At 37.7% G+C, this 20203-nt stretch overlaps 1 protein-coding gene and 2 long non-coding RNA genes across 3 annotated transcripts; 1 reads left to right on the top strand and 2 right to left on the bottom strand.

Moving 5' to 3' along the window:
* Positions 1 to 933: 933 nt before the first annotated feature.
* LOC103508945 (N-alpha-acetyltransferase 16, NatA auxiliary subunit) lies at positions 934 to 16290 on the top strand. Its single transcript, XM_026823415.1, has 9 exons — positions 934 to 1120; positions 1684 to 2031; positions 2244 to 2529; positions 3042 to 3257; positions 3575 to 3754; positions 4723 to 4892; positions 5405 to 5557; positions 5688 to 5816; positions 16046 to 16290. The coding sequence occupies exons 1-9, from the start codon at positions 1064 to 1066 to the stop codon at positions 16265 to 16267; spliced, it is 1761 nt and encodes a 586-aa protein (XP_026679216.1). The 5' UTR covers positions 934 to 1063; the 3' UTR covers positions 16268 to 16290.
* On the bottom strand, positions 11199 to 12146 carry LOC113467308. Its single transcript, XR_003391440.1, has 2 exons — positions 11922 to 12146; positions 11199 to 11323 (listed from the first exon to the last, which is right to left on the bottom strand). It is a non-coding gene; the product is annotated as an uncharacterized LOC113467308 (long non-coding RNA).
* LOC113467309 lies at positions 16207 to 19885 on the bottom strand. The gene is made up of 3 exons (XR_003391441.1): positions 19792 to 19885; positions 16626 to 16824; positions 16207 to 16319 (listed from the first exon to the last, which is right to left on the bottom strand). It is a non-coding gene; the product is annotated as an uncharacterized LOC113467309 (long non-coding RNA).
* Positions 19886 to 20203: the final 318 nt, after the last annotated feature.

Raw genomic sequence — 20203 nt, 5'->3', positions numbered from 1 at the left:
ATGATTTTGTTTTCTTGCATACGCCAGCCACTCACTATCAGGTAGACCTGACAGGTACAGCTGAAAATGTCCGCCTGTCAGGACTACCATACGGTATGGTATGACACCTGATGAGCGCACACTATCAGGTACCTAGGCCTGACAGGCGGACATGATCAGGTGTACCTGTCAGGTATATCTGATATTGAGTTGCTAGCCTAACTCTAAAAGATTTTGTTCTATTTTGACGGAACTAGGCAAACTGAACACTAATTGAATTGAACCCCAAAATGAGCACAAATTGAATAGAGAATAGAAGTTGCAAATGGGTAAAAATTATAAATATAAATGGTCGGTTCCTATGTAAAAAGTTGGGAAAATCCAAATCTGAGGTCAAAACTCCGAAAAAATAACTGTAAAAGGTCGAAAATTCAATTTTCATTTTCCGTTCTAATGTAAGAGTTCAAAGATGTGTGACGTCAGACTTTACGCAGTTGGTATTTTCGACCGTTAGGTAGCGCCACTATGCAAGCGCGCTAACGGAGGAGCAGAAAGAACTGCGCAGAAACGTATGCGCACAAACACATTAATGCGTTGCCTGCTCGGGAAATTTGATGTGACGTCATCGCCTACGGGAGCGTATGCCGTGACGTCAAAGTTCACGATTTACCGGTATTTTTTAAATTGATTTATCTCGGGATCGAGAAGTCGTATAAGAAAAAGAAAAATTCCGTTGGTCCTCATTTTTCCTGCTTTACGACTTTAAAACATCACCCAAGTAAGCGCAACTGATCTATTGAACGCAAGGTCGGTCCGGCCGGCCGTGACCATTTCATTTTTTGTGCTTCATTTTATAACCATGTTCACAGATTCCTCTGTTTTCTCACCTCCGTGAAGGCATTTTATTGGCAGTTCATTTATGTTTTGTGCTCGTTGTTCCCTGTTTGAAGTTCATGCAGGGTTTGTTAAAAATTGGTTACCCTCACGAGGTTTTTACTGATTTTTTTGAAGAAATATTAATTTATTTAACTAATTTTCCTGTAAATTCACACCTGATACACAGTCCTGACTTTGTACAGCAGCCATGCCTTCTTGTAATCCTTTACCGCCTAAAGAAAATTCTCTGTTCAAGAGAATTCTGGTAAGTTTTGAGAGTCGGTCTTCCACTGTCCCTGGACAACCCTACTAGACTCCTTATAGTTTCACGTAGTTTCTACTGTTTTTACTCTCACTAATCTTTCAATAAAATCTCTATTGGACGTAGATACATCTAACTTTGAGCTTTACATAGAAAACATGATCCCAACCTTGATACTAGCAGCTCAAGGCTAAAGTCTGCAACCAGCAATGGACTTCAATCCAATGATAAGGGCAGTACACAGTGCATTAATGCTGGGAATTATTGTCATTAATCACTGCAAAATTATAAATACTATGTTTCCTGAATGTTGGAAAACAGCTAGAGGATTCTAGTCAAAAGTACACATAGAAAAATAGAAGTGAGATGAGTTTTGTTACTTATGTGTTGGTTGTACTTGTCTGCCTATTGAATAAACAAAATTGAAGTTTTCCCTGACACATCTTTAAAATAACATCAATATTATACCTATATTAGGAATAGTCAGTTTGTGATAATTTTTCAGAGCTTCAATTTTTCTCTTTTGAACAGACATTAATGTACAATTTTTCTTTGTCTTTTTACAGAAATGTTATGAACATAAACAATACAAAAATGGTCTAAAGTTTGCCAAACAAATTCTGACAAATCCCAAATATGCTGAGCATGGAGAGACCCTGGCCATGAAGGGATTGACATTAAACTGCCTTGGCAGAAAAGAAGAAGCTTACGAGTATGTCAGACGAGGTCTACGGAATGACTTGAAGTCTCACGTTTGTTGGCACGTGTATGGTTTACTTCAAAGATCAGACAAGAAATATGATGAGGCCATCAAGTGTTACAGAAATGCACTGAAGTGGGAGCATGATAACATTCAAATCATGAGAGATTTGTCACTATTGCAAATTCAAATGAGGGATCTAGAGGGTTATCGGGTAAGTTCCTAATGTATCACTACACCTAAACGACATTGTTTATTATTAGTATCTGGCTGGATGACCATCTCAAATATCACATGTTCACATGCTGCTACTTCAGGATATACTCATCCTCATAAGACCAATTGAGGAGGTGACCAAATGTAGTCGGATATAATGTTTGTAGGTATTTTTTGTTTTTGTTTTAACATATCATTTTCTTCCTGTAGGAAACCCGCTATCAGTTGTTCATGCTGCGTCCCACTCAACGTGCCTCTTGGATTGGATTTGCCATGGCATATCATTTGTTGCATGACTTTGACATGGCCTGCAATATCCTGGAAGCATTCAGGAAAACTCAGCAAGTGACCAACTCGTATGACTTTGAGCATAGTGAACTACTCCTGTACCAGTCAATGGTGATTCAGGATTCCGGAGATCTTGAGGAGGCTGTCAAACATTTGGACAGATTCAAAGAACAAATTCATGATAAGCTAACTGTAGAGGAAACTTATGGTAAGGAGAGTTTGTCTAAATAGGTACAAATTGAAGGTGAGACCGAGAACTACTTTTATGAGAACTTGAGAAGCTTTACTGAAAGCTGGAGTGCATGGTGCCAGTAAGCAGTCCACTTACTATCTTAGTTAGTGTAATAAAATTGCCATCCAGTAACATTCCAGTCCAGTTGGATAAAAGGCATTGCAATACAGCTTACTGCTACAAATCGGCTTAAACCTGACCAACAGGACTAGTGTTTTACTGAATACCAGTGATTTATTGGCTGGATTACACCTCCAACAAGTAGCCATTGTCCCATAAGCAGAGTACCTATTGTGTTTATTTTACATGATTTCACTTTTCAATTTGATATTGTGTTCCTCCTTGCAGGTGCTCTAAAGCGCTTTCTAGGTGTTGTGGTTCTGGAGATAGAGTGATCAGTGTGTGAAATGTGAATGAGTGAATGGATCTTGTTCTTATAATATAAGATGATTTCACTTTTCAATTTGATATTGTGTTCCTCCTTGCAGGTGCTCTAAAGTTGAAGCTAGGTCAGTATAACGAGGCAATGAAACACTATGAGAGTTTGATTGAACGAAATCAAGAGAACACCTTGTACTATAACAAGTTGGTGGAAGCTAAACAGCTGACCAACAATGATGATATATTCCAACTCCTGACACACTACATTAGCAAATACCCCAAGGCAACTGTACCAAAAAGACTCTCCTTGAACTATGTATCAGGTAAGTTAACATAAATTTAACTAAAACAATAAATCATGTACTTAGGATATAATTAATTGACTTATTGCTTTGCCATTCAGTAATGGCAATTCTTAAGACAGAGGCACTTCTCTAGACATCCTCCCTAAGCATTACAAACATACTGGTCTTAATTCCTGACAGAGTAAAAAAGAATCTATTATTTTTTTCTGAAGAATCAAGGTACTCACCTACTATCTACTATTTTGATCATTTTGTGTCATGAAATGGCATACAATTGATACAAATCTGTTCCTTTCAATTCTAATTGAAAAATCTTTTTCACTTTCTCTCATCAGGTGATCAGTTTAGAACAGAGATTGACAAATACCTGAGGCATGGGTTTCACAAAGGAGTTCCACCCTTGTTCGTCAACTTAAGATCTTTGTACTCAAACACGGAGAAGTGTAAAATAATTCAAGATCTGGTCGAGTCCTATGTGGAGGCATTGAGTAAGACCGGACATTTCAGTCTTCAAGGTAAGACTTTTTGTGAAAAAAACATAGAGGAAACTGTTCAACCTCCGTACTCGAGTGTGGGTTCGATTCCCGGCGGGGTCGAAGTTCTTTTTGGCTCTGTGCTTGAAGTTCAGGGTGCACTCAGCCTCATGAGGACAATTTAGTAGCTATTTTAATTGAGTAGTGACCAGTGGCGGTATTACAAGTCAAAGAAACGAGCGATGATAAATATGAATGAAAAACTTGTAATACTGTGATACTCATACTCACAAAGTTGTGAAGAGGCTCTTTGCTTCACCACAAATAATTCGTGATTTGATTTGAAGGTAGGCGGAACTGTAGCAACGGAGGTCTTATCATCCCGAACTTACAAGTCAAAGAAACGAGCGATGATAAATATGAATGAAAAACTTGTAATACTGTGATACTCATACTCACAAAGTTGTGAAGAGGCTATTTGCTTCACCACAAATAATTCGTGATTTGATTTGAAGGTAGGCGGAACTGTAACAACGGAGGTCTTATCATCCCGAACTAAAAGATAGAGGGTATGGTAGGATGAAAGCAGCTGTCCCAAGTGTCCCAAGCAGTAGGACGAAAGTAGCTGTCCTTTTTTTACTTTCCTTATCCTGTAGGAAGGAAAGTAATGTAATCGGTCAAATTTTCAATGGTCAGTTTTTTTACTTTTTTTTTAGTCAACAATTTTACTGAATTTAAAACAATGAACTAACTACTTGAGTGATGGCTTGTAAAATCAAATTGTATTTGAAATTTATTTGCTGAATATTTACCTCGAGCAATCATTCAACCCTGAAAATTAACTTTTTTTAGTCAACAATTTTACTGAATTTAAAACAATGAACTAACTACTTGAGTGATGGCTTGTAAAATCAAATTGTATTTGAAATTTTTTTTGCTGAATTATTACCTCGAGCTATCATTCAACCCTAACATCCTTGCCTGAAAATTAACCTCTCTGATTTTTTCAGACGAAGGAGAAGTCGAACCCGCGTCCGCTCTACTGTGGGTCTATCACTATCTTGCCCAGCACTATGACCATCTGGGTGACACTATGAAAGCTCTCAACTACATTAATGCCGCCATCGATCACACACCTACCCTCATTGAATTGTTTGTCACTAAGGGACGCATCTATAAGGTGAGTTTGTTTGTTTGTTTGTTTGTTTTTTGTTTTTTTTTTTTTTTTCTTAAAAAATATTGTACTCTGTAGGTACCGCTTTCGCATTACTTCAAGGAACATTATTTTACATTCATGCCTATCCAAGAAAGGAAAAGTTGGGTCAGAAAATTTCAGTCCTGGCCGGGATTCGAAGTTTTAAATAATAGAGGAAACTGTAACTACTTACTGAGTTTAAGGTCTGTCTTATCGTCCCGAAGTCGAAGAGAGAAGGAGGACAGGGATAAGAGAAAGCCAGGCTTTCCGAGAACTAATCTCATTTGATTAGAATAAAGTTTGCCCTGGGCGGTAATCGAACCGGCGAACTAGCGCTTTTTTCCTATTCTAACTAATCTAGGTTCGGCATGGTCCAAGGAGGGCCGTCTTCTTAAAGCTGGCAAAGCGTGGCATTCCTTCAAGGCAACATCTGCACTTACGTAAGCACAACTGCGACCGAGTTCATGTCCAACTCATGTCTTCATTTCTTTTTCTAGCATGCGGGCGATGTTTTGGAGGCTTACAAGTGGCTGGATGAGGCGCAAAGTTTGGACACGGCTGACCGCTACATCAACTCGAAGTGTGCCAAATATATGCTGCGAGCCAATCTCATCAAGGAAGCCGAGGAAACGTGTTCCAAATTCACCCGGGTTTGTAGAACTTTTTTTTATGCCTCTCAATCAGCTTTAGAGTGATCGCTTTGTTCCCCCTATCAAGTTCCCTCTATCAAACATGAAAAAAAGCCTTTATTTATCGTGTATTTTTTGTATGCTATTTTAGGAGGGTGTGTCTGCCATGGAGAACCTAAACGAAATGCAATGCATGTGGTTCCAAACCGAGTGTGCGCTGGCGTACCAAAGACTGGGCAGGTGGGGGGACACGCTCAAGAAATGTCACGAGGTGGATAGGGTGAGTATACCAAATGTTGTGTGAGATAATAATTCTAGGAGAAAGATCACAGGTGCGATTCCCGCTCTTCGCCAACCTTAGGCCTACTTACTATCAGGCACGGCGGAAAAAGTTTACCTGATGGGCACACGTATTATCAGGTAGACCTGACAGGCGAACCTGATCAGACCTAATTGTGAGTGGCTGGCCTTATCCTATGCAGATAAAGCTCGTTCTCGGAACGGCTGAGAGCTTTCCCTTTTGTAGAACTCCTATGGTCCAAGCATCCCTAGACATCAGATAGAAACAAACCCCTTGTCACTTGGATACGACCAGATGTTCTGAATATTATGTAGATACTCTACTTACTTTGCTTTTGAAATAATAATAATAATAATAATAATAATAATAATAATAATAATAAAAAAAACAAGTTGTTATGCAGGGTTCACCTGTTGGTGATGTAAGGTAGCTATATGCTATACCTACTAAATCTTTGTCACAATACTTACCAATATTCTGTGTTTCATTTTTATTCACAGGACATTCTGCTTTGACTTGTTACTTATTGTTGAGACAAACAAGCCTGGACTTGAACTGTACATGGTGTGCAGTTTTCATCTGTAACATGGAACTTACATTTTTATTCACAGGACATTCTGCTTTGACTTGTTACTTATTGTTGAGACAAACAAGCCTGGACTTGAACTGTACATGGTGTGCAGTGTTCATCTGTAACATGGAACTTGAGCAAACTTCCAGATCATAGTGGAAAGGAATTCTTCAATTTAATTTTAATTTTTAAATTATCTACTTTTTTAATATTTAGTATAATTATTATTTTATCACTTATCAATAGTAAAATTGAAACTGTATTTGTCTTCAAGAGATAGACCTTAAAATCAAACAAATGCCTTGTAAATTTAAAGTCAGAAATAACACTTATATGAAACATGGAATTGTGCTCAGCATCAGAAAATGTTTTGGTGAATAACAATGATCTTAAAACTATGCAGGATGGAGAAATAATTGATGATGATGCTCAAAGAAAAGAAAATACATCTGATGCAAGAAAATCAATAGGTGTGAAAAGAGAAAGCACAACAGATGAGGATAGTGATATCAACTGCTCTATTGTACAGGATCAACCAAGTTGTACTCAAGACAGCAGTATAAAAATCACATTCAAATTACAGAAAAAAGACAAATCTGAAAAGAAAAAGACCAAAAATAAAAACAAATCCAAGCATAATTCCAATAATTCAACTGAAAAAGTAAGCAAGCTCATCATAAAAGATACTCATGGAGCATATAGCATAAAGAATATGAATAATGAGAAGGTTCATAATGATGTGAATTTTGCAGAAACTACAAGTATGCCTGAACAAAATGAACAGTTGTCAGACAAAGCTGAGGTTTCCTGTAAAGAGAACTTGGCACTTAACAAGCATGAGTTAGAAACTGAAGATAATGCACAAACAGACGTGTCACATATGGGTGATCTCAAACTTATTGACTCTGACAATCTAGAAACCGAAACAAAGCTAAATGATTCTGGTGGGAGTTCTCTCAGTGACATCAGAGACGACATAGTAGACAGTGAAAATATTAACACCTGCAGTAATATAACACCAAAACGTAAATCAGAACCTGATTCTGATAATGATGAACCACTCAGTAAAAATGACCAAAAGACTGAAAATGAAGACTGTAGTACAGAAATAATACCACGGACCAAACGAAGAAAAACATCTGCAGCTAATACTGAGAGGTTAGAGACAGAGCCTTCTCCACAGAAATCTAGTATTGAATCCTCCTCTGATGATATTGACTCCAAGTTGTCCTCTGTAAATGAAAGTGCAACAAACAAGAGAGAACTCAGCACAAGTGCAACCGAAATTGAACCAAAATCAAAGAAATTGAGAAGAGAATTCTGTACAAGTAGTGAGAGCTCAGAAGGTGAGGAAGCTGTTGAAAACATATCAAACAATGATGCTGTGTTAAACAACATTTTTAAAGGTCATAAAAGTACAGATAGGGAAATTTCCACTTCCAAACTTTCAATTGAAATACCAGAAGAGAAGAAAAGTACCAGCTCACATTCTAATATAGCAAAGACTAAATTAGAAGAAAAAAGTCCAACGTTAAAATCACCTAGAGACGCAAAGAAAATTACCTTGAAAGATTTTCTAGATGAACTTAATGAAGAATCAAAAAACATAAAAGAAGGAGATGAAATACCAGACGACGATGATGAGGGTGAAATGTCTAATGATGTAGGATGTGTTATTGTGAGGGAAGGAGAGAAAACTCAAGAAGATGACATTTTAGTAAAAGAAAAAAGTACGAAAATTGCGATAAATTCAAAACACAATGCGAGGGACTCTGAGCTATCAAGTGAAGAGGTAGAAATAGATTGGTGAAATGTCTAATGATGTAGGATGTGTTATTGTGAGGGAAGGAGAGAAAACTCAAGAAGATGACATTTTAGTAAAAGAAAAAAGTAAGAAAATTGCGATAAATTCAAAACACAATGCGAGGGACTCTGAGCTATCAAGTGAAGAGGTAGATTTAGATACAACACTAACACATTCTGACAGTAGGAAAAGTAAGGACACTAATAAAACTGTCGATAAAAATGTAGAAGATGCTGAAGATTTCGAAAAAATCCACAACAAAAAAGAAATGGAGGAAGATGAAGATAAACATCAGAAACAAGGAACTAATGAAAATGAGAAAAATAGTATTACTGAAGGCAATGAAAAGTCCGATAAAGAAATTGATATGAAGAACAAATCCTTTAGATACAACACTAACACATTCTGACAGTAGGAAAAGTAAGGACACTAATAAAACTGTCGATAAAAATGTAGAAGATGCTGAAGATCTCGAAAAAATCCACAGCAAAAAAGAAATGGAGGAAGATGAAAAAAATAAGAAACAAGGAACTAATGAAAATGAGAAAAATAGTATTACTGAAGGCAATGAAAAATCCCATAAAGAAATTGATATGAAGAACAAATCTACAGACAATGAGGTGCTTATAAAATCAGAAACTCTGAAATCGGACAGTGGAGTAAAAGTCAACGAACGCAAAAATGAAACTCAAAATAAAGCAGAACTAGATAAACAAGTATCACCCAAGTCATCAATTTCCAAGTATGAGGTGCTTATAAAATCAGAAACTCTGAAATCGGACAGTGGAGTAAAAGTCAACGAACGCAAAAATGAAACTCAAAATAAAGCAGACCTAGATAAACAAGTATCACCCAAGTCATCAATTTCCAAGCCAGGAGATCTAGATAATATGAGTAGTGAAGACTCCAGTGAATCAAGTGATGCGTCCAACTCAAGTGATTCAAGTAGTAGCGGAAGTGACTCAAGTGACTCTGATAGTTCTAGTGACTCTGAGACTGGAAGTGATTCTAGTGACTCGGAATCTAGTGACACAGAGAAAAAGAAACAACCAGTACCAACTGTTGCACATCCGAAAAAATTGAAAATTCGCAATGCTCCTTCACTTAGCCAGGATTCTGTTCATAAGAGTGATAGTTCCTCGTCTAATCACGAAATGGGAGAACAAGTTTCCAAACGCCTTGATGAAGACAAAGCCCCTGATATTAAACATGATATCACACCAGTTGAAACTCTGTCACAGAAAATACTAGCAGGGAGTACGGGAAGCAAGCCTGTTGTTGTTAAGAAGAAGCGAGGACGTCCTAGGAAAAATCCTTTGCCTGAAGATATTCTGACAAGTAACGCGTGTGATGAACCTCCAAAACCCAATGAGGTCCCGTGTAAAATAGAAATCAAAACAGAAATAGAGGATGAGATTGTCCAAGACAACACCGTTGTATCTATTGTAAACATGGACGGAGAAGTCAAAGTTCCCAAGAAACGAGGCCGTAAGCCAGGATTCAAAGTAACACGAAAAGCGGGAAGAGGTAGAAAACGAAAATGTGGAAGACCAAGGAAGAAATATTACGAGGAATACAAGAAACAAAAAGAATTAAAGAAACGAGAAGAGGAGAATGAGTTGATACCTCTAGCTCCTCCTGCTCCTGTTGTAAAACGGAGACCTGGTCGTCCAAAGAAAATCAGAGATCCTGAACCATCCACCTCTGTGGTAAATATGAATGACCAATATATTCCATCGGACGCTTTATCAGAACAATTGCTACAACTCAACTCTCAGTTGAATATGATGGTGAACAATATCCCGACTGATGATCAAAACAGCAACGAAATCACAGACAATAGACTCCTAGAGGAAATTAATTCTGGACTAGATGTTATCACGGAAGAAATTGTTTCGGAAGACGTTTCCAACTATCTGGGCAACCCATTGGATGAAATTCTGCAATTCCAAGAGCCAAAGAAAGAGATTAAGGTCGAAAACGATGATGATGATATCGACAACTATGACAACATGAATATCTATGATGAAAAACCTGCTCCGAAGAAACCCGGTCGACCTCCGAAGTATGCTAAAGCACAGAAGAAATTAAAAAGTGATGATCCAAACTATCACAAAAAATATTACAAGTACGTCAAAATACCCAAAGATCAACAGAAGAAGCGAGGGCCCAAGAAACGTGTGCTGGATGATGATGCAGCGGAAAAGAAGAAACGAATTCCCAAAACTGGAAAGAGACCAGGAAGACCAAGAAAACGAGATCTCGGTGCTATTGAGAGAAGAGAAGAAAAACCTGACAACGATAGTGATAATGCATACGACGAGTCTCTAAGTAAAGAACTAGAAAGTGTAAACCGGTCCATGGAAAATATACTAACAGATTGTGCTGATGATAAAGACTTTACTGTATCACATCTCAAATTTGAACAACTCTCCGAAGATCAACTTAAGCGAAGTAATAGATCGAAGAAATCTGACATAGGCATGTTCTCAGACTTTGACAATCAGATTGATGAACTCATTGAAATGGCAGCCAGTGAGGTGCAAGAGAGACCAAAACCTAAATATAGCTACTACGAGAGGATACCCAAGCACTTACAAAAGAAGCGAGGAAGACCAAGGAAGACAGATAATCCCGACGCACCTCCCCGACCTCCCAAACCTAAGAAAGAAAAACCTCCTAAACCCAAGAAAACCATCAAAGTCAAGAAAATGGTTACTGATCCTGAAACTGGAGAAGAAGTGGAAGTAGAAGTAGAAGAGGAAGTAGAGGATAACCATCAAAGTCAAGAAAATGGTTACTGATCCTGAAACTGGAGAAGAAGTGGAAGTAGAAGTAGAAGAGGAAGTAGAGTTTTTTTTTTGCAATATTATTATTATTATTTCAAAAGCAAAGTAAGTAGAGTATCTACCTACTTACGAATAGAACAAAATGGGCAAGAAGATGCCCAAGTGAACAATAAAACAAAAGAATTGATACTTACCCACTCCCTGATGGCAAAAATGATCCCTTTCCTATTCAGAAGATGGGTAGGGCTTTAAAGAATCCATGATTGGCTTGCAATTGAGTTTTAGCATTGGTGTAGGATCTCAAGGCAAAAGTCCTGAATTCCTGAAATAAAAATGTAAATTAAATTAAATAAAAATAAACAATACACTAGAATTAATAAACAAAAGACAGTTTCTATCACCCTAACCATTAGAGCTATAAGATACTATGGTCAAATGCTTTGTACACTAGAATAAAACCAATGTCTCTTTCTCTCTCTTGTGCACTTGGATGCATGTGGTAATTACTAATTACATACATAGTAGGTGTATAAGTACCTATCAATATGATTGTTTATGTAGATAGTACTTAGGGATATGTAATGTGCTTCTGCTTGTCAATTAGTAGTTTCTGATAATTTATTATGTACCCATCTAATGCCAGCCAATGTTGACATACACCAGGTTCTGGCAGGTTCTCATTTCGTCACATATTCATTTCACTAGTTTGACAGATTGTTTATCCAATGCCCAGGCAATGCAGAGTCAGATGACCCCTATTGAACTACCTACATAGGTAGGTATCATTCAACAGCTCTGGACTATTCATTGCTTCAATGACTGTGGAATGTTAAAACCTATCTAATCATGAGGTTTAATATTTAGAACATAATGAATTGATAGGAAAGTAGAGGAATTAATGCAAATGAACACTTACTTACATTCTAATGCTAATTGCATAGGTTGATATCCCATAAAAACTAACTGTCTGCAAGTTCTTGTTTGGGCTGCAACCACGTCCAAACTATTGCTGCGACTATTTGTGAATCAACTGTAAAGGAAAGTAGCAGTGTTTCACAGAAAAGAACATTAAAAACACTTGAATTGAATGAAAGCTTTGAATTAATAATTACAAAGTTCTTATTTTAATTACTTTTTCAGCATAAATTTTTTTGTGAATCAACTGTAAAGGAAAGTAGCAGTGTTTCACAGAAAAGAACATTAAAAACACTTGAATTGAATGAAAGCTTTGAATTAATTACCAAGTTCTTATTTTAATTACTTTTTCAGCATAAATTTTTACAAAACTACAAAAGTTGTAAAATTTGTAAACAAACACATTCGGCCATGTTCCTTTTTCCATTGCCCCTTGTTGCCAGATTAACAAATCTTGGTGAACTTTTCTTTTTATTTTTAGGAGTTCTTTAGCAAAAAATGTGAGAAAAGCGATTGGATTTGGTAATTTATTTAGATTTTCAAACTTTAATAGTGGATTGGGGATAATCAATGGTTTTATTAACACTTTACTCATGAAAATTTAACCAATTTCGAATATTTTCGCACTTATTCGCAAATGGCGGCATCACTGTAAATTTAAATTTTTAGACTGCCATTCATGGAGGTTGACGTTTGATGGATAACTGGATGTTTTTTTTCTGAACAAACGAAGTGAGTTCCAAGTGCAACACGATTTCGCCTTCAGTTTGTACTTTGTATGAATGTTTTTTTAACCAATTTCGAATATTTTCGCACTTATTCGCAAATGGCGGCATCACTGTAAATTTAAATTTTTAGACTGCCATTCATGGAGGTTAACGTTTGATGGATAACTGGATGTTTTTTTTTCTGAACAAACGAAGTGAGTTCCAAGTGCAACACGATTTCGCCTTCAGTTTGTACTTTGTATGAATGTTTCTTTCAACACAAGGCCAGCCGCTCACTATCAGGTAGACCTGACAGGTACAGCTGAAAATGTCCGCCTGTCAGGACTACCATACGGTATGGTATGACACCTGATGAGCGCACACTATCAGGTACCTAGGCCTGACAGGCGGACATGATCAGGTGTACCTGTCAGGTATATTGATATTGAGTTGCTAGCCTAACTCTAAAAGATTTTGTTCTACCTATTTTGACGGAACTAGGCAAACTGAACACTAATTGAATTGAACCCCAAAATGAGCACAAATTGAATAGAGAATAGAATAGAAGTTGCAAATGGGTAAAAATTATAAATAAACACGGTATGGTATGACACCTGATGAGCGCACACTATCAGGTACCTAGGCCTGACAGGCGGACATGATCAGGTGTACCTGTCAGGTATATCTGATATTGAGTTGCTAGCCTAACTCTAAAAGATTTTGTTCTATTTTGACGGAACTAGGCAAACTGAACACTAATTGAATTGAACCCCAAAATGAGCACAAATTGAATAGAGAATAGAAGTTGCAAATGGGTAAAAATTATAAATATAAATGGTCGGTTCCTATGTAAAAAGTTGGGAAAATCCAAATCTGAGGTCAAAACTCCGAAAAAATAACTGTAAAAGGTCGAAAATTCAATTTTCATTTTCCGTTCTAATGTAAGAGTTCAAAGATGTGTGACGTCAGACTTTACGCAGTTGGTATTTTCGACCGTTAGGTAGCGCCACTATGCAAGCGCGCTAACGGAGGAGCAGAAAGAACTGCGCAGAAACGTATGCGCACAAACACATTAATGCGTTGCCTGCTCGGGAAATTTGATGTGACGTCATCATCTACGGGAGCGTATGCCGTGACGTCAAAGTTCACGATTTACCGGTATTTTTTAAATTGATTTATCTCGGGATCGAGAAGTCGTATAAGAAAAAGAAAAATTCCGTTGGTCCTCATTTTTCCTGCTTTACGACTTTAAAACATCACCCAAGTAAGCGCAACTGATCTATTGAACGCAAGGTCGGTCCGGCCGGCCGTGACCATTTCATTTTTTGTGCTTCATTTTATAACCATGTTCACAGATTCCTCTGTTTTCTCACCTCCGTGAAGGCATTTTATTGGCAGTTCATTTATGTTTTGTGCTCGTTGTTCCCTGTTTGAAGTTCATGCAGGGTTTGTTAAAAATTGGTTACCCTCACGAGGTTTTTACTGATTTTTTTGAAGAAATATTAATTTATTTAACTAATTTTCCTGTAAATTCACACCTGATACACAGTCCTGACTTTGTACAGCAGCCATGCCTTCTTGTAATCCTTTACCGCCTAAAGAAAATTCTCTGTTCAAGAGAATTCTGGTAAGTTTTGAGAGTCGGTCTTCCACTGTCCCTGGACAACCCTACTAGACTCCTTATAGTTTCACGTAGTTTCTACTGTTTTTACTCTCACTAATCTTTCAATAAAATCTCTATTGGACGTAGATACATCTAACTTTGAGCTTTACATAGAAAACATGATCCCAACCTTGATACTAGCAGCTCAAGGCTAAAGTCTGCAACCAGCAATGGACTTCAATCCAATGATAAGGGCAGTACACAGTGCATTAATGCTGGGAATTATTGTCATTAATCACTGCAAAATTATAAATACTATGTTTCCTGAATGTTGGAAAACAGCTAGAGGATTCTAGTCAAAAGTACACATAGAAAAATAGAAGTGAGATGAGTTTTGTTACTTATGTGTTGGTTGTACTTGTCTGCCTATTGAATAAACAAAATTGAAGTTTTCCCTGACACATCTTTAAAATAACATCAATATTATACCTATATTAGGAATAGTCAGTTTGTGATAATTTTTCAGAGCTTCAATTTTTCTCTTTTGAACAGACATTAATGTACAATTTTTCTTTGTCTTTTTACAGAAATGTTATGAACATAAACAATACAAAAATGGTCTAAAGTTTGCCAAACAAATTCTGACAAATCCCAAATATGCTGAGCATGGAGAGACCCTGGCCATGAAGGGATTGACATTAAACTGCCTTGGCAGAAAAGAAGAAGCTTACGAGTATGTCAGACGAGGTCTACGGAATGACTTGAAGTCTCACGTTTGTTGGCACGTGTATGGTTTACTTCAAAGATCAGACAAGAAATATGATGAGGCCATCAAGTGTTACAGAAATGCACTGAAGTGGGAGCATGATAACATTCAAATCATGAGAGATTTGTCACTATTGCAAATTCAAATGAGGGATCTAGAGGGTTATCGGGTAAGTTCCTAATGTATCACTACACCTAAATGACATTGTTTATTATTAGTATCTGGCTGGATGACCATCTCAAATATGTGCCAAATATATGCTGCGAGCCAATCTCATCAAGGAAGCCGAGGAAACGTGTTCCAAATTCACCCGGGTTTGTAGAACTTTTTTTTCATGCCTTTCAATCAGCTTTAGAGTGATCGCTTTGTTCCCCCTATCAAGTTCCCTCTATCAAACATAAAAAAAAATCCTTTATTTATCGTGTATTTTTTGTATGCTATTTTAGGAGGGTGTGTCTGCCATGGAGAACCTAAACGAAATGCAATGCATGTGGTTCCAAACCGAGTGTGCGCTGGCGTACCAAAGACTGGGCAGGTGGGGGGACACGCTCAAGAAATGTCACGAGGTGGATAGGGTGAGTATACCAAATGTTGTGTGAGATAATAATCCTAGGAGAAGGATCACGGGTTTCGCCAACCTTAGGCCTACTCACCATCAGGTACGGCGGAAAAAGTTTACCTGATGGGTACACATATTATCAGGTAGACCTGACAGGCGGACCTGATCAGACCTAATTGTGAGTGGCTGGCCTTATCCTATACAGATAAAGCTCGTTCTCGGAACGGCCGGATTTCTCCTGTCCTTTCTTCTCTCTTCGATTTCGGGACGATAAGACCTCTGTATACTTACAGTTCCCTTGAAGGTCCATTTTGATTGGAAAATTCTATAGGGGGAAAAGTTGTTTCTCTCTTTCTATCAACAGTTCCCTTTATCAAACCTCTAGTGGTTGGAAAAAATGGTGCACTTTAAGTAAGAATCGAAATAATAGGAGGTCCCACCTCGAAATTTCCTCTTATCTTATTGGTCGTTTTGATTCGTATGTTTCCGGTCAGCACTTCTCGGAAATCATCGAGGATCAGTTTGACTTTCACACGTACTGCATGCGTAAGATGACGTTGCGTTCCTACGTGCGTCTGCTACGTCTGGAGGATGTCCTCCGCTCTCATCCGTTCTACTACACGGCAGCCCGCTGTGCCATCCAGGTGTATTTGAGACTGCACGACAGACCCTGTACATTGGACTCTGAACAGCAGCAACAAAATACAGGTAAGTAATGTGCCATCCAGGTGTATTTGAGACTGCACGACAGACCCTGTACATTGGATTCTGAACAACAGCAACAAAATACAGGTAATTAATGTGCCATCCAGGTGTATTTGAGACTGCACGACAGACCCTGTACATTGGACTCTGAACAACAGCAACAGAATACAGGTAAAGCATACTCTCCGCCCGGGCTTTTAGGGTCGTATACAAATGAATTAGTGTGTTCATATTGCCAACGATTAAAAATTTCGAAAAATTTTGTAACTTTGGGCGAAGAAAAATTGGTCCAGGGTGAACGGCCTAAAAAGAAGAAGAAGAAGAAGAAGAAGAAGAAGAAGAAAAAAAAAATCGATAACATGTACTTACGACGTTTTTTCTGCTCTTGAAGTAAAACTCAATTTATTCCTTCCTTCTACACCCAGTATCATGTAAAATTGTGTCTCCAAGCATTATTTCCTTTCATCTCTCTGTATGTCACACATTGTATTGAATGAAGAGCGGCTGGACTAAATACTAGACACCAACTTGACTAATGGTCCATTTGACACTTTTTACTTTCCTTATCCTGTAATCAGGAAAGTCATGTAATCGGCTGAATTATAAATTAAGTACTTAGTGCCCGGGGCAGTAACCTTATGTAGGTGCTTTTTTTTACTTTTTTAGAGTTTTGATAGAGGTAATTGTAATTGCTAAGGTCATATCGTCCCAAAAGCGAAGAGAGAAGGAAGACACGACCTTTATTAATACTGGTGCACGTTCCACATGAGTATGCAGGAGAGCAGTTGACATTTCTGTAATACTTAATTAACCGTTCCCGGAAACGACCTTTTTTTTTTTTTTTTTTTTTTTTTTTTTTTTTTTTTTTTTTGAAGCAGTAGAAAACATTTATTCAAACCTCTTAAAGTGCTGTTAATGCCTATGACATGTTCTACAGGGCTGGCATATGACTTTTGAGTAGGTATTTATCACGATTCCTTCCCAAATGTGCGATAAATACCAACCATATCAGCTCCAACTGGTGTTTCCCACCCCTGCTCTATTGTACTCAAAATATTCAAATTATCACCTCGATGCTAATGATAGTAATTATCACTCGACTCTCTCACTCTCATTCATTGGCATTCTTTGTCTCTCTCTATCTGGACTATTTCAAGGTCCTTACACCGCTAGGACCTACATAGATGACACAACATTCATGACTTCTTCCCACTGTCATTGTCATGTCAATGTCACCCGAATTGACTGTCCCACCTTCCTGCTGCTTAACTTTGAGTGAATCAGAGTCCAAAGTAACTTTAGTCGAGGATAAAAGTTTGTTGCCCTTGCTCTTATTTAACGTTTATAACTTTGGGCGAGGCTGCAATCCAAGTTTTCTCTTTCAAATCTTCTTGTGTTTATATTTTATGTACTTCGAGGTAAGAGATTGATAGTAATTAAAAATCTAAATAAAAAATCTAAATCACGATTTCTTTGTGGTGAAGCTGAGAGCTTCTTCACAATTTTGTGGATATCACAACATTACTAAGAGTCTCCTTTACTAATTAAGAGATATCTGTTTATAACTTCAGTGGTGTAGTGAAGTGGTTAGTGCGGTGGACTTTGGATCTGGAGTTTGGTTGTTCGAGTCCAAGACCAATCATGTAATCTAAAATCTTTTATAACTTCAGTGGTGTAGTGAAGTGGTTAGTGCGGTGGACTTTGGATCTGGAGTTTGGTTGTTCGAGTCCAAGACCAATCATGTATTTATCGAGGTGTATCAACTAGGGAACAATATTTGATACAAGCATTCAAGTATGCTTAATACAATTAATTTAATAAATTGTTGTCTATCTACCATTTGTTCTTCTTAACACATGCCTTCTGTATGAAATTTTGGTAGGTATGTGAAAACTTACCTTGCTAAGTAACTTTTCCTAGACTAGGTTGGGCCCTTCTAAAAAAATTGGACCGATCGCAATATTTTCTCATTACTAATAGGTATAGGTTCGCTATAACTGTAGTAATAGAAGGTAAAATTAACAGCGTACTGTTGAAAATACTGCGATTTACTGGTTACTGTCGCCACTTCGCCAGATCTTTTTATATGTCAGTCAGTTCCGGTCAGTTGTTTGAATTAAAATCCATGATGTAATGAACTGCCCACCCACAACACAGTAACGTACTATTGTCCAAAGACCTGAGGTTCTTGGTTCTTGTATTGTACTACATGCACTGAGTCCACTGTGTGTTGTATGGACACCCACCTATTGCCCATAGGACCTGGTGAATTGGATTGTGTACAGGGTCAATCGGTTGAAGATGTCGCCTTTCTTAGCTTATTTCTGACCGTCACTTTACTTTCCTTATCCTGTAGGAAGGAAAGTAATGTAATCGGTCAAATTTTCAATGGTCAGTTTTTTTACGTGAACTTGGCCTTTTGTAGAACTCCTATGGTCCAAGCATCCCTAGACATCAGATAGAAACAAACCCCTTGTCACTTGGATACGACCAATTACTAGCTATTAGCCATGAATGAGAAGTATGTTAATAATAATTTATGATAATGTAATCATTGCAATCTGTAATGGATACTTCAATAATAAGCCACATACGGGGTGGAGCTAAGAAAGCTTATGGTGTTTTCTGTTGGTTGGACGAATTATTAAGCTCCAAGTCTTTTGGAAGATTTCGGAAACTTTGCTTAAGATATTGAACGACATCCACAGCTGGTCAAAAACTCCTTTGTTTGGATCTTTATATCATTTTGCTATCTAGATGTTTGACCTTCAAATGAACTTAACTATCAGAGTGTGAAACTGGACATTGAACTTTCAGTTTCTAGGACTACTTGATCAAACGGTTAAAAACTATGCATTCTTAGCGCCACCCGCTATATTGTCTGAAGATTTGTCTCTATTCCTGTCCACTCGGAGAGACACACTGTTCATTAGAATATTTATTTCATGTTTCTGTGGTATGATACATAGATTGTGAATAGTTCCATGTCAAATGCATTGTATGCTATGGCTTGGCTATTGATATATGCTTTTTGAATAATGTGAGATACTTTTATGTCATTTGATAATGTGATGTGTGCTATAAACTTGTAATCGCCCATTCATAAATGTGAGTTGATTTATTTCTCTTGAGGGGGTGGAGATTTGATAACTTTCTCAAAAGTTTGATTGATGTGAGATGTTGTGATGTGGTTGTCCTTAGTTTGTTGTAGAGTAATTGCTATAAAAGAGTTCTCTTGGGAACTTTGTGTTAAAAGCGGCACATAATAAAAGAGGACCGTATTTGGTATGCCAAAGGTATTAGAAAATTGCTAGGTACCTAGAGTTTGGCTTCATTTGGCAAACAAGGTGATAAACCCATTTAGAGCAACCTTTTTCCCAATTCTCATACAATATCTAGATACATATCTCGCACCTTCGTGGATATTCGCAAAATATCTTATCGTAGTGATAAAGGGCCTTACAGAGCTGGTTACCCATTGTTGTACCTTGAGCTAGAAATTCTTCTATACCAGCACCTTTCCTTCTATACTTACCAAAAGAAAAGCACGGATATACATAGGAACAATATTTCTCTCATATTACCAGTGATCAAATGATATCCCTTCTTGGACTAAGGCCTTGGCTTCGGTGCAGAACGTCTCCATTGTACACTGTATCGATCTATTGATTTATCATCTCAGCTGTGTGCTACTGGTGTTATTGTGTTGAGATGCTCTAACATAATTATATCCTAGTAGGAGTCTATTGTCAATGGTTACATGATAACTAGAGGCGCTGATAGCGATACTCATGATTGGGATGACATAATGGTGGCATATTGTGACGGGAGTGACGGGAATGAAACCATCATCGCTGTCACTTTTCTTCGTTGTCATTCCCGGACCAGTGGCTCTCAAACTGGTGACCTCGCGGAACGTCTGTTTGGCAGCGTCTCTACTATAGTCA

The sequence above is a fragment of the Diaphorina citri genome, unplaced genomic scaffold (genome assembly GCF_000475195.1).
Source record: "Diaphorina citri unplaced genomic scaffold, Diaci psyllid genome assembly version 1.1 scaffold450, whole genome shotgun sequence".
Taxonomy (NCBI): Eukaryota; Metazoa; Arthropoda; class Insecta; order Hemiptera; family Psyllidae; genus Diaphorina; species Diaphorina citri.
The sequence above is the reverse complement of the archived record's forward strand: the minus strand, read 5'-3'. Positions and strand labels throughout refer to the sequence as shown.

Coding starts and splice junctions, on each gene's coding strand:
- LOC103508945 (XM_026823415.1), top strand. CDS start 1,064: ATGCCTTCTTGTAATCCTTTACCGCCTAAAGAAAATTCTCTGTTCAAG. Junction 2,530..3,041: donor AACTGTAGAGGAAACTTATG/GTAAGGAGAGTT, acceptor TCCTCCTTGCAG/GTGCTCTAAAGTTGAAGCTA. Junction 3,755..4,722: donor CGGACATTTCAGTCTTCAAG/GTAAGACTTTTT, acceptor TGATTTTTTCAG/ACGAAGGAGAAGTCGAACCC.